The 15,379-nt window shown below is 34.8% G+C and overlaps 1 protein-coding gene and 1 pseudogene across 1 annotated transcript in view; both read left to right on the top strand.

The window, feature by feature from the left end:
* Positions 1-15,379, top strand: part of TTC6 (tetratricopeptide repeat domain 6) — a 197,734-nt gene that overhangs the window by 169,899 nt on the left and 12,456 nt on the right. Inside the window, exons 25-29 of the mRNA XM_023521640.1 lie at positions 715-855; positions 2,000-2,113; positions 5,349-5,468; positions 10,940-11,020; positions 14,354-14,557. Coding sequence (XP_023377408.1) covers positions 715-855; positions 2,000-2,113; positions 5,349-5,468; positions 10,940-11,020; positions 14,354-14,557 — 660 coding nt within the window. The remainder of the gene's footprint in view (positions 1-714; positions 856-1,999; positions 2,114-5,348; positions 5,469-10,939; positions 11,021-14,353; positions 14,558-15,379) is intronic.
* Positions 130-251, top strand: LOC111730989 (annotated as a pseudogene).

Genomic DNA, 15,379 nt, shown 5'->3' with positions numbered 1-15,379 from the left:
TTTTATATATTTATTAATTTTATTTCTTGTTTTGCTATCACATTTATTTCTACTTTTTAAGAGACTACAGAGAAAATATAAAATTCAATAGGTGAAGTTTGATTGGATCCTGAGTTTAAAAGTTTATGAGTCTACAGCCATGCCACCCTGAACATGCCCGATCTTGTCTGATCTAGGAAGCTAAGCAGGGTTGGGCCTGGTTAGTACTTGGATGGGAGAACACCTAGGAAGAAGACTGGGTGCTGTAGGTATAAAATAAATAAATAAAAAAAGTTTATGAACTATGAATATGGACTAAATATTAGATGACTTTAGGGAAATACTATTAATTTTCTTAAACATATTATAGTAGTATGATTATACAGGGGAACATCTTCTCCACAGGAAATGCATACTGAAAGACTTAGGGTGAGTTGTTATGATGTCTGAAACTTATTTTTGAACAGTTCAGAAAAAAATAGATACAATTAATATTACAAAACATTAATTTTGTTAATAATTATTGAATTCAGGTGGTAGGCAAGTATTTATTAAACTTTTCTTTCAGTTATTCTGTATGTTTGAATTTTTTCTAATAAAAGAGTGAGAAAAAAACTACACTTTATACCATCTCTGGGTGGCATAGATTTGTTCAAACTACCATATATTTTGGTAGAATTGATGCTTTTATGAAAACATCCATTCTCTCTTTCCTCTTCTCTTTCTCTGAAAAAGGCATATTTAAGCCGAGTAGCCTTCTATGGTTTGAAAGGCAGATACTCCAAAGCAATCTTGAATTGTAATGAGGCCATCAAAATTTATCCTCAGAGTGTGCGAGCTTATATTTACAGAGGAGTTCTGAAATACTACAACAAGGTAGGGTGATTTCCTGTCTTGTTCACTGAAATTTGGGGGTAGGCGGATGCTTAGATGTGAAGTAGGGAATCACTTCCTTTTATTTCTTCTGTGAGAGAAGAATCACTGTGGTATTAAAGATAGTACATCGAAAGGGATTTTAATTCATAAAGGAGAAGACTAAAATCAGCTATTATCCCACCATCAAATGAAAACTCCTGAGTGCATTTTGGTGTATTTGCATTGTCTTTTTTTCCTAATAATATATATATTTTCCAAAATTGGGATTATGCTATTATGCTGTGTAATTGGTATTGTGCCTTGCTTGTCATACTTAACCTTTGAAGATGCCATTTTTAATGACCGAATAATATTCTACCATAGTTTATTTTTTTATAACTTGATTGGTGGAAATTTGGGTTGTTTTACATTTTTTATTATTTTACTATTTCAAATAATACAGTTATACACATTGAGAACAAAATCATTGCTTGAGATTATGATTGATTCCTAAATGGAAATTATTGGGTCAAAGTGGGTGTGTGTGGCAGCATTGATATCTGATGCTTCATGGAATATTTTGTTTCTCTCTACTTTTCCTTTCTCATCTCCTTTTGTAGCTATTTCATATGAAATATTTTGCAAATAATACCTTAAGGTACAGGTAAGACCTTGTATTATGTGTTAATTCCATGAAAATTACTATCTATAGAAATGGATGATCTAAGGTATCAGAGAAGCATCAAAGAGGAAGCAAAAGAGAACGTGGATAGAAAACATGACAATTATGTGATATAACAGTATGACAGAAGCAAGCAAGCTCTAGTGAATGTTTGCTGGAGGAATATGGCTTGCCTCTCTTTTACTAATAACAAGTATAATTTTTTTCCTTGCTGTATAGCATCTTTGGCACTAAGATAATCATCTAAATTAAAGTTCTTTATATATTTAATTTTATTTGCAAGTAGCAGGAACAATAATAAAAATTCCTACCAAGATATCTTCTTAATTAACTCTGTGAAAGATTAGCTTGATTGTCTTAATATCACAGATGCTACACGGAGTGTTCCAAAAACTGTGATAGATGGAATCAAGAATTTATTTTATAATTAAATTTCAGTCCATTATGATTAATCCTGTTACCTAATTATTTTTTCCTTTTTAGACTTATAAGCTAGCCATTACAGATTTAACTACAGCTATCAACATGGACAAAAACAGCTATGTAGCATTTTATAATAGAGCATTATGTTTCACCAGGATAGGTGAACTTCGAATGGTAAGATGACCATTTTAGTAAACAAAATATTAAACCATTTGTAAACACATTTAAAGCACGTGTAAAGTTTTTTCTTATTTCTGTTATAATTTTGAAAAATAATTTCTGTGGAAATACACACACACACACACACACACACACAACTTGGGAAACGGAGGAACCATTTCAAAGAGAATTAATTTCTTTGTGCTCACCAAATTTTCTTTTACAATCTCTATAATGTCAAAAAATTAATTTTACAATGCTTACATAAGCATATAAAGGCATACATAAGTTAAGATACATTACATAATTCTCATTAGAGTAAATGTTTCTACTGATATACTCATGTGCAGAATTTTAAAACAGTGATTATTAGCAATATTGTTGTTTCAAAATCTCAACATTAGCGAGAACAGTTTGTTGAGGTCTTTTTTTGTACAGGGAGTTATGAGTGATGGTTTCCAGCTCTGGGGATCAACAAGCAATGACCAGTATTGTTTGTGCTTTTTGAAGACCTACCCGATGGCTGCAGCAAAACCTCTTTCTCTATTTTTCCTTTCCAGCTTCTACCTGTGCAAGCCTTCTTTTATATTTTCTAACCCCTCTCTTAAGCCCGCCTTGTCGGTTTGGTCCTTTTCCAATTAAGATTCTTCACTGGGGAGCAGCTGGTCTGTGGTATTCTTTGTGTTCTGTTACATCCTCTTGCTTCTCTTTCTCTATTGTTCACCTGTCTCTCCCTCCTTGTTTCTATCCACTTCCATAGCCAATGAAGCATTCCTCTAAAAGAGTACATCACGTTCCCACTGTTCTGTGTGGACATCACACTCCTGCCCCTCCACAACCCCGCTTCATCTCCTTGAAATGTGGGCAGTTAAATCTGTTTAAAACATATAGAGATTTAGAAATTTATCTGATGTGGAAAGGAAGAAGTTGAGAAACATTGTTTCTACCCCAAAAGATGTAGAATTCCTGGTAACCGGAAGATCAGGTTTCCTCTACAAATGTTGACAAATGAATAACTAATTTTTAACAAAGGAGTTGTTAAGATTCTAGGAGCTAATTAAAGGGTCATTTATCAGAGTAACCTGCACAGAAGGTGACTTTAATGACTCCCTCCCCACCCCTACTTCTGCCTTTTCTGGGTAACTGGAAAACAATGGGCTGGGTCAGGGCAGGGAACTCTCATTTTTTTTATCTCTGATATGTAACAGAGTCCAGTGCTCTATGAATAAGGAAAAGGAAAAACCACTTAAATAGAGATCTAACTAGAATAAATATATTGGCGATTTTAGAGCTGCCATGTATCCAACTCATTTAATCCAATCACTCATTTTATAGAAGAAATGGAAGTAAGGAGAGGTTGGGAACACATCCAGGTCACACAGGGAGCAGAGACCTGAACTGGTGTTCACAGGTTTGTTTGCTTCTGGTTAACAGTCTTTAGATGGCTTTGTAAAAACATCTGACCTCCAGCTGTGGACTGGATGTCATTTAACAGTGTCACCTCCTTCCTTTTTGTCTTCCTCCACCTGTTCCTCAGCATTCCTGCCATCACTGCACTGAGAAAACCCACAGTCTTTCTGCAGAAAATTAATTCAAACATTCTCCCAAGACATGGTTTTACAAAAATTAAGAAAAGGAGATTTTGTCTCTTATTACCCTATGCTAATAAAAATAGTAACAGTTACCACTTACTTAAGTTATTGTGTGACAGGCACTGTCACATATCATCAACATATCAACATATCATCAAAATGATGAATTTTTGTAACATATGATGAATTATTAATATCTCAATTTTGCAGATGAGGAAACTGAAGCTTCGAGTTAAGTAACTTTTCCCAGACTGAAAATCTAGTAATAATTGCAGAGGCATGATACAAAAACTTGCACAGTAACTGAAGAGGAATTTTCCACTCAAATGGTTAACCTTATAATCAGCTCTTCGTCCTGCATAGGCTGAAGGGTAGAGCGATTTTGAGATCAACTGAAGATTCACCCTCCTCTATGATTGTTCTGTCTTGATAACAGACTTATTACCTAAATTTCTGTTCGAAAATCATATGCTCTTACTGTTAGCATGGGCTACTGCCTGTAGCCCATGTTAACTGTAACAGCGCAGAAATATAAAAGCGAAATTGTCCCTGAGCTCGGGGTCCAGATCTTCGAAGCGCTAGCATAATAAACATTCTAGTTTTCTTTTGCTTTTATGAGTATTATGAATTATTTTTACAGCCCTGGAAATATTTGCTTATAATTATTCCATAATGTACATATAGCATCTTTAACTGTACGATTCTTTTAGATGCATGAGTGTCCAATTATGAAACACTAGAAGACCACTGAGCAAATAGTAAAATACTATTTATTTGCATTTTCAGTTAGCATATGCTATAGGCATATAAAATTTGATCCTTTTCTGATGAAACCATATGGCTCTTTTGGACAAAATGTTGAGTAGGAAAATAAGTTAAGATATTCAGCTCCAACTCAAATTTGGGTTGCTCCTAGCACCTGGTGCAGAGTAGATGACCAGTAAATACTTGTTTATTCTATAAATGAGCAAAAAAGATAAAATAAATAGAGAAAGATCCTCTGAGTCGATTAATTCTCAACTGAGACTGTCTCTTTTTAAAAAAAGAGTATACCTATTAAAATATTTTGAAGTAATTTTCCAAGAAGTGCTTATTCATTAGTTTTATTATGATCCATTGGCATTGATTCATGATTTATTTTTGCAACAAAAATTTGAGTGCTTATTGTGTATAGGCATGGTGCTAGTTACTGACTTTATAATGGTGAACAAAATGGATAAGCTCTGCCTCCAAAAAACTTAGGTTTCATTGAGGGAAACAATACAATACTAAAAACTTAAATTTTAACAAGTAACAAGTCTTTAGTTGATACTAAAGACTTGTTACTTGTTACAGCCATTTGGTGAAACTGTTGGGTGGGAGAAGGGTGTTGTATGTCCCCTTCCTATCTATACACAATAAAAATGCTTAGAATGATTCACAAATAACATGTAAAGTGCAAGCACAGTGAGCACCACTTATTACAAAGTAGCAGTATTCATAATATTTAGTGAAGGGGGATCCTTTAAATCTAACAAATGATTATTTTTGGCCATGATTGTAAGTCAAATTAAATAATAATGAGGTCCTAGTTTGGGCATAAACACATTTTTCCTTGGCTAGTATAGTAAGACTCTGAAGAGCTGAACCTAGATTGTAAGTGATTATTTTACTTTTAGGCATTAACAGATTATGGAATTGTGCTTCTTCTTAATGCTGGAGAAACTGTGACATTAAATACCTTCATTAATCGTGGACTCATCTACGAAGAACTAGAGCAGTACAGTTTTGCATTAGAGGTAAACCTCATTTACTTGTAAAAATGAAGCTTCTTTATTTTACATGTTCACTTCTGAAGATAGTGAACAAGTTTTTCTTAATATCAGTTAGTGATATTAATGAACATTAACTCAACTTTAGCAAAAAATTATATTAAAATTCTTTGAATGACTAATAGAATAATCTTTGTAAAAAAGAGAGCATTTTTACTTTGTTTTGATTACAAACAGCCAATATATATAAAAAAATTTCTGATTTGATGAAATAGTAAGATTATCAACTCCTCCCAAGAGAGAATCTTGACTATATGCAAAATTCAATTATTTGGCAAATAAAATGATTTATGTATTGTTTACTTCTCTGCCTGGTGCTAATTCTTTTTCATTCACAATTTTCCTCCTTCCCCATTGAAAATATATCAAGATAAATTTGTTACTTTGCATTGGGCAGAAAATAGTTGCTCAAAATAGGCTGTTGAGAATAGTAGAAATAGGTACTCAGAATTGCAATAGAAAATAGCATCTGCAAGATATCGAGAAGAAACAGGTGGTTAAAATGTATTTCTTTATAGAACAATTAAATGAAATTCACCATTCTCATTTTTTATCTTATTTGTATTGTCTATTTTAAATTAGTTTGGAATTAAGATTAAGAGAGGTAAGGCAAAAAATAAATAGCAATTTGAAGTTTACAGTTAAATAATGGTAGTTTTCCTTCTTTGTTTCTGAGGAACAACAACAGAACATCATGCAGTGCAGTGTTTCCTATTTTTTTTCATCTCCAAAGATGGCTTATATTATTTTTCTACTTCTGGAGTCATCTTTTGAGATTCTGCCCCACAGAATTACTTATTATCAAGGAAGTGCCCAAGAAATCTTATACTATGCAATTTATACTATGATGAAATGTAAGTCCAAGAGTTGAGAAATACCATTTGGAATTTCTTCAGGTAGGGAGAGCTAAAGAACTTTTTGTTTGGATTAGGCAAGAAAGCTGTGAAACTCTGGGCAACAGTGTTGGGATAAATAAGTGAGGAAGATGGGGGTTGGAAGGAAAAGACCTCAGCTGTTGGAAAATTAAATGCAGGGCCTGTGTTATCTACCGGGTAAAAATATTTAGTACTTAACATCAACATACCAGGTTCTCAACAGTACTGCACAATTTATAATTGTAATTTACAGATGAGGAAGCTAATATTCAAAAGAGGTTAAATCAAGTCTTTCAACGAGAAAGTACTGGGGCAAGATTTGAACTCAGGTCTCACGTGATTCCAAATCCTACGTTCTTGCAAAGCAAGGTACTGGCATTGGCAGTGAAGATATAGAGATAAATAAGATAGATTTCTAGTCCTCAAGGAGCTTATGGTTTAGTGGAAATCGTTCTTGATGCCTCTTTTTCCTCACACCCTACCTCTAACTCATGAGCAAGTTTAGTCAGCTCTACCATCAAAACATATTTTGCATTCAGTCATTTCTCATTTGTGCCACTATGATTCTCTTAATTCAAGCCTCAACCATCTCTCCCCTGGACTGCTGCAATAGCTTCTCAACTGGCCTCTCTGCTTCTGCTCTTATTTCTTTGCATGCTGTTCTCCACAAAGCAGCCAGAGGCCTCTTGAAAACATAAAGCAGATCAAATTATTCCTCTGCTCAAAACCCTCCAATAGCTTCCCATATCACACTTGGAACAAAATCCGAACTCTTGACTGGCCAGCCCTTCATGGTCTGACTGCTGCTCACTGATCTGACTTCATTGTTAAACATTCTCCTTTCTTCCACTCAAGCCAGTCCACTCTGGCCTTTTGCTATTTATGACTTGGAAATGCCAGGCTCTCTTCCTGTCTTAGGGTCCTCACACAAGCTATTCTCTATACATAGAATACCCTTCCTACTTATCTGTGAATGGCTCACGCCCTCCTTTCATTTTCATTTTCTACTCAAATGTGACCTCCTCAGTCAAAAACAAATAGATTAATTAAAATAGAATATTTAAAAATTAAAATAATCCAAAATAAGTCTGGACAGAGAAAGCAAAGAAACAGAAAGCAGAGGAGACCTAATAAGATGGTAGACCTAAATCCAACCATTTGGGCTTTCCTTTTATTGGCCTTGTTAAAATTTTCCCATTTATTTTCTTGGGATTTTCGGTTCGGATTTAAAAAAAAAAGCCCCACTATATTCGGGCTACAAGAAACACATTTTAAATATATTGATATAGCAGGTAAAAGTAAAAGGCTGGAAAAAATATGCCCTGCAAACACTAATTAAAAGCAAAAAAAAAAAAAAGAATTTTTCTCTATGTAAAGTAAAAAAATAACTTGAAAAGTTAAATTTAAAAATGATGCAGGCTGAGGATGAACCAATGAAGAAATATAAGACTGAATAATAAAAGGGCTAGATGAAGAACCAAGAGACAGCAGTTTTAATACTTACCCAGGAAAAAATTTTTAGTGGGAATTATTGATTAACAGAGAGGTCAAGTAGGATGAGTGCTGAAAACATGCTAGTTAATTGATAGTTGTATGATCTTCATAGGAACGCCTTGATCAGGAAGCAAGAGTATAGCATTTAGACCAGCATTGTTTAGGAAGTTAATGGTTAGCTTGTTGGATTGAGAACATCTGTTTATCTCTTTGTCCTATTGAAAACCTATCAGGAAAACAGTAAAGGAATAAAAAAGATGTAACCACTTAAGGTTAAAAATAGTGGAAAAGAAATGTTGAGGCATCTAAAACTACCATTCTGGATTTTAATGCCTCAAACTTAAATACAAATGGGTAGCAAAGGACCCTACACTTGAGGGAAATAAAATAGAGACTAAAACAAACAAATTGTCTTAAGTGTAGGGATGGTGGGAGGAGAGGAAGTGTGTGGAGTGAGTGTAAGGTAGTTAAATTCTGTTCTATGTGAGAAGTTAAATATGATACAATGCTCATGTTATTTTGAAATTTAAACATAAATAGCAGAAGAAATAACAGCAAGATGTAAAAACACTTGCCTTTGGGGAATGGGACTCAGGTGAGGAATGGTGGAGCAGGCAGTCTCTGTAAGCACTGAAGTTTTCTAGTTTTATTAGACCTCATACACTATATACATGGGTCACTTTGATAAGAATAAAAGTAAGCAAATGAAAAATGTCTTTAGATGCAAATTACAACTTACAAAATGAACTTGGCCTTATTAAACAACACGAATAATGGGAAGTTGTTGGTATTTGAGGATGTGGAGACTGAGTGTTAACTATGCTTTCAAGGAGATTGGTAGTGAGTGACAGGAACTAACTAGAAAGATAGGGGCGGGTGTAGTTTACGGGCGGGGAGGGTTGAGGGAAGGCATGTTAGGTTTAGGATGAGGCAGTGAGGCAAGGATGAAAAATACAGAAAACAGCAGGAATCTAATGGAGTGAGTTTCCGAAGGAGATGAAAGGAACAAGTCAAGAGCCTACCCTCTGACCCAGAAAGGAAGACAAGTGCGGATGAAGGTCCCTACAAATAAATTCACCAGTGGAGGGAATTTGCTTTGTATGAGTGACTGTGTTGTTTGTTATTTATGTTCCTCATATGAGAGAAAAAATTAATGCAGAAGAGAAAAGTTATAAAAACTGCCGTTAGCTTTATTGTAAATAGTAATCCTAATAGTCATCGTTTACGTCTATTATTGATAATGATGAATTATGATAGAGTATAATAATGATTATATAGAGAGACAGTCAAGCTGACTGTTGAAAGTTTTATCTGATTGCAAAACTAAACTTGGTATTCTCAACCTTTTAAGTCCTTGGTCTCTCCTCATAACTTCCAAAATTAATAGGAACATTTGTAATAAATCTCACTTATACTTGTAAGTTTGCCTCCATTTTAGCAAAATGGTCCTCTCTGTGGCAGTGGTCCTCAGCCTTTTTGGCACCGGGGACCAGTGCTCCTATGAGAGTCTAATGCCTGATAATCTGAGGTGGAGCTGAGGCGGTGATGCCAGGGCTGAGGCGGTGATGCCAGCGCTGGGGAGCAGCTGCAAATACAGATGAAGCTTCCCTGACTTGCCTGCTCTCACCTCCTGCTGTGTGGCCCAGTTCCTGGGGGTTGGGGACTTCTGTCTTAGGGGAGTTATCTGGTAATATTTTTGATTAGATTACATTTGATTAGACAACAGATTTCTTATTTTCTTCCAACTAGTTCCATTTAGTATAAAAATATGCTTCAAGAATCTAAGTAGGGAGTCCACATTCACAGATTAGTCTATGACTAAAATCTTCCTCTAATAAAATTCTGGAGGCTCGGTTTGGCACTACTACTCTCTCGCCACCCCCAATATTTTTAGAAAACTTATTCTGCCCACTAAGACAGTCAGCATCTATAGCCAGGGAAGGTTTGTGGCAAGAGAAAGGGGAGAAGGAAAACGAGGAGGGGAGAGACTGTAATGGTTCGTTCCTCTTCATTTGGGTGGAGGCCAGAACTCTCACACCTGCTCTTTAAGGTGTGGGTGTCTGGCCTCCACTTAAGGAGCCTGTAGGGTGTGGGCGTCCAGCCTCCACTTAGGGAGCTTGGAGGGATTTCCTTTTGCTGCCACAGGGGAGCTTACAGTGCTCTCCACTTTTTAACTTGGTCACTTTAGGTTACAACCAGAACTGCCCATGAAGATACCTGCTGAAGCAGCCCTTGGGAAAAAGCAAAACCATTGCAGTTCACGTGCTATTTTGATATGTAGATATTCATTTAAATATTTTATTAATTTCAATTTAGTGATGTTCTTATTTTGCTTCAGATCTCAAATATTTTTGTAGGGCTTTGAAAAGCTTATGAGTTTCAGACACTGTGTCTCTGGTGCCTGATAGAGGACAGTGTTCAGTGACAGAGGCAGGCTCTCTTGCAGACTTAGCATTTTTAATTCTCTTAAATGAGCTCTTCCCCAGGGCCGTTCAGGTCCATCCCAACTAAATTTCCTAACTTAAAATTTTGTGATTAGAGTTTCCATTGCTCCTCTCAGGAGCCTTCTAGGATCCCTAGATGAACTGATACACTTCTCCCCCAAAGTGTGATTCCAAAGGTAGGAGCAGCCTTAGCTAATCCACCCAAAAGGCCCTTACTTGGGCCTGGGTGTCTGTCTGTCTGTCCTACAGTCATATAACACCAAAACTTTTCTATAGGTGAATTTCCATTTCTATATAGATGGGCAAGTCTCTGGTGGTGTGCGCTGGGAAAAAACAATAAAAAGAAAGTAAATGAGATGTCATATTTTACATAGCAGGGCAAAACCACGGGAAAAGTGGAGACCAGTAGCACAATATTCTGAGTGAATTTTCAGTTGTGGGATTCCTCTGCTCCATCCATTTTCACTAGATGTGATGCTAAAAGGAAAAAATAAAGTTCTAAGAAGATTTGTATTTTAATGCTTGTGTTAAGTATATTCATGGTAGAACAAAAGTCAGAAGGAAGTTTAAGAAAGCACAAAAGATAATATTGCAAAATTAACCAAAATTTATACAACTGTTTCAGGATTTTAAACAAGCTGCACTGATAAGCAAGACTAATGTGGGCCTTTGTCAAGCTACCGCCATGTGCTATTACAGGTATGGAGTGCAATTCTGTTGAAGTAAATAAAAGCAAGTGGGACTATCTAATAATATAATGGAAGAATGGAAGAAAGAAACAAATATGTGGAAGAGACAAGGGTACAAAAATGGGGAAAGACAAAGAGTCCCTTTATAGAAGAGGGGAGCACACCTAAGTGTGTCATTAGCATCTTTCTACCTCCTAATAAACTATTTTAGCCAAGTCTGCAAGTAAAATTCTACATCATGGCATTGGATTAGCATCTGATTCAAGCCCATTTGCTGGGAAAGGACCTAATGTTAGACAGAATAAAATTACATATAGCTTGAAATGTCTAAGAATGAAATCAAGTAATTAATTTTATTCCTGAAATGAAACTAACTTTTAAAAAGCATGAATGTCGGAAAAAAGGTGATTTCAAAAAATTATACATTTAAAAAAATTGCGTTTAGAAAACATAATTCTAAATCTAAAACTAATTAAAACAATACCAGTAAATATCTGTAAAACCCAACAAAATCTACAAAAACATGTTATTTAAAACATTATTACCTGTTTCCAAGATTATTGTAAAAATAAGTTATTGAAGGGAAGGAAGAACAGTTCCATAAAGCTAAAATACAGAAGAGGATCAGTTTAAAATTTGCTTTGACATCTAAAAATTAATTTCTGATCATTTTGCTTTTAAAAGCATAGAAATTCAGCATATGAAGATTTCAATGTGGGATAAAATATATTTGGTTAAGTAATAGTTTACGGCATTATTTTTCAAGAGAGAAACAATAGTAATTAATTTGAGGGGGAAATTAAGATAGTTTATAAATTATATAGACCAGACTATATAAATATCCAACTTAGAAAATAGACATAGTTCAAATGACTGAGGAAATCAACATTTTTTTCCCCCTTTTAGGACAGATAGCACCGCTGCATTTCCCTATGATAGTTAGATTTTTTATTTTATGAACATAGTAATATAATAACTGGAACTTGTGAAGGTATCTTTGGGTTTAAAGACCTAAACTAGGACCCTTTATTTTATAAAGACAGCAAAAGATAGTCACAGCATTGTCTATTTTAATCCAGCAATCTTTGTACAATCCATCCCTTTAAATAATTGTCATTCTTAAAAAGAGATGAAAAATGATGACTGATGTGTTTGTTTTGGGTGAATACAGACCAAAAATGTCTGAGGTCATTGCATTTTCTTAAAATTAAAAACAGATTCCAAAATTTCTCTCCACCTCATTCCTATGTTTAAAAACTATTAGAGTCAGTAAATTTCTCTGTGTGTAGTTCTCAATCTCTTTCATGAAATGTAATCACTGGATATACTGTATGGCAGAGACTTCTTAAGCTGATACTGCTTTGCAATTCCAAATAACCAACTTTCATCAGCCGACTGGAATCTCTTTTGTCCTTTAATAAAAATAGAATTTAAATCAATAGTAAATCCCTGATAACGCACAGTCTCAATTCCATGTGTTTTAAGTTTTAACAGTTTTACTAAATTTTACAATAAGAAATGTTTAATGATTGATTATATTTTTCATGAAAAATATTTTTGCCTTTATATCACAGCAGCATAATTTCTAAGTATTGGAATTCATTATTAGTGTATTACAGTGGGGAAAGTAAAAATTTTCCCACTTGGAAATTTTAAAATAAAGAAATAAATATTTAAATTTTAGAGCTTTGATCTTTGAACTCATGGGGTTGCAGACTTTTGAAGTATGCCTTTGTATATCTCTGGTTCTCACTCTTGTGGTTGCTAGGAGACAACATTCCTTAGGCTGAATATCCTACTTGTTGCCCAATTTGGTCACTAAGAATGTTATGGTAGAGTTAATTTTTAGATCTCTTTGAGAACCACCTTCAGGTGGAAAAAAAATGTCACAGGGAGAGCCTGATTACTCAGTTATGTGTCTCATCTACTTTTTTACTGCAGCACGTTTATGTTACTATTTTTATATTTGCATAAAAGATTTTTGAATCTTTGACTCTGCAAGCCACATTCTTTAGCTTTTGGAGGTATTTATGATTTATTTGAACAACTCTGTAGGGCACATTTGGTCATGTATGTGATTAATTTAGAAAGTGCAGTGGGCCTTTGTGTCTGTGGCCCAGCCTGCAAGCTCAGCACACGATCCATAGTCAATGGATACTCTAATGAGAATCATACACCTTCTGTCAGTGATCATATTGTTTGATACAAACATATTTTCTTTTAGAAAAACTAATTTAATATTTGTGGAAACTGATGCTTAATGATTTATGTATCAATGAACATATATCCCGACAGAACATGTATACTCTATCACATTGTTCCATTGTCTAATTGCCATGTGATTATTTATAAAGAGCTTCAATCTCCAGGACACTGTGTGTGATAAACACATTTTCAGAAAAATGGAATTGGTGTTTCTATAGTGGCAGGGAGCTGCGGGGCCTCTGCCTTTGACAGTGTCACTTCCTCTGGACTTAATTTTTAGTCATCATTTGCTTTGAAGAGCTTGCTAGGGAGCTTTCAAGGTCCCTTTCCAGCATGAAAGTTTAACGATTATTTACTTAGAACAGACTAGATGCTCATTAAACATTAGTGCTGATAATTAGTTAGGTATAGAAAATAGCTTTCTCCATGTTGATGGAGATTAAATACAATTATTAGATATGCATATGAGATGAAAAAGTGACTCCTTTATGAAGAAATATTTGATTCCATTACCAGCCCTTACTTTGCCTCAAGAGAATAATAGGGAAGAAAGGGAGAGTTATCATTTAGTCACATATATTCACAAGTTAGTAAATAAAATGTATTTTTCTTCTTTTTCTCTTCTTTCCTGGTATCCAAAATGAAAGCACCTGTCTTTATAGAAAATCTGAAGTAAGGACTCCCATGTGATAAAAATTTGCTTTCTTTCATTTTATAAAGAAATATTAAATACATATAAATTCATTATAATTTGATTTAAATAGTGTGTTCCATCAATAATAGCTGGCTTTTTTTTTTTTTTTTTCCATATTGGCCACTGATAGCTGTTAAAAACAGCTTCAGGAAGGCCATTCAGCCTTTTAAAACTCTGGAAAGGAAAAAAAAACCCCTCTAGAACATCATTCCAGGATATTCTGCTATAAAATTGGCTCTTATTTCCCCTCTTTCCTTTTACCACAATCTTCAAAGAACCTGTTAGACTTCCTGAGGTTGTAAGGACTTATGTACTTACTTCCTATGATGGATGATAAAAAGAAAGATTTTTTTATAAGGGTCCATGAAACTCTTCATGAAAATATATACAAGAAAGCATTTAGATAATTCATCAGAAAGCATCAATATTTTCATTTATTTTCAGAAATAAGGAGTTTGAAGAAGCTGTCAATTTCTTCACCTGGGCTATTAATATTAACCCATGTTTTCTGGATGCTTACGTTGGACGGGGAAATTCTTACATGGAATATGGTCACGATGAAGCCACCAAGCAAGCACAGAAGGACTTTCTGAGAGCGTTGCATTTTGATCCAACATATATAAAAGCAAGAATTAGTTTAGGCTATAATCTGCAGGTAATTATATAAGAACATTTTAGGCCATGAAAGTACCTTTTAGACAAGAGAAAGAATATATTTTGCCCTTTACTAGTGATGGGGATACATGCTATTTCTTTGGTTAGGAACATTTTACCTTTCTCTTACTGTAAGTGTCCAGAGTTGCAGTGGGAAACAGGAGTTTAACTAGTTTCAGGGAGCCTGCCTGAGGAGAGCATCCAGGGGCCTGATGTGCTAGTGAGATGAGGATCTTTTGAACTTGAGTGTCTTTTATGCCTGTACCCCTTTCTATCTCCCCCCCACACTTATAGACAACTTTTAAAATTGCTTCATGAGTATCACATATAAGAACCTGGCTAACATATGTTTTACTAGCTCATACCCAAGCTCCATAGGTTTTGTCCTATTGAATTAGTGAAAAGCTAAAGGGAATAAACAATGTATGAAAATTTTGAAGTGGACTCCAGCCATGCAGTACGTCAGACAACCATTATACAGGGACTTCTGACTTCAGGTCATCTTCCAAATGTCAGTGAATTAGAACATAGTGGGAAGGCAAGATATCAAGCATTTGTCCTTTCAGCAAGATGGAAGAGTGCTACTCTATGTTGCCAAGTAAGTTTCCAAGTCCTCTTGGGGAAACTCTGCACTGGCCCATGCATTCACTAAGCTGTTTGCACTAGTAAAAAAATGTAGTGACATCCTTGGACTAAGGTACTGAAAGTGTTATATTTTCCGTAGAAAGGAACTGAATAATCTAACATTTTTTATCTCTTTTAATATTAAAAAATTTGAATAATGGGCAAAAATATGTTCAAATTATTACAAATTTAAGAAATT

Source organism: Pteropus vampyrus, unplaced genomic scaffold (assembly GCF_000151845.1).
Source record: "Pteropus vampyrus isolate Shadow unplaced genomic scaffold, Pvam_2.0 Scaffold10, whole genome shotgun sequence".
Lineage (NCBI taxonomy): Eukaryota > Metazoa > Chordata > Mammalia > Chiroptera > Pteropodidae > Pteropus > Pteropus vampyrus.
The sequence above is the reverse complement of the archived record's forward strand: the minus strand, read 5'-3'. Positions and strand labels throughout refer to the sequence as shown.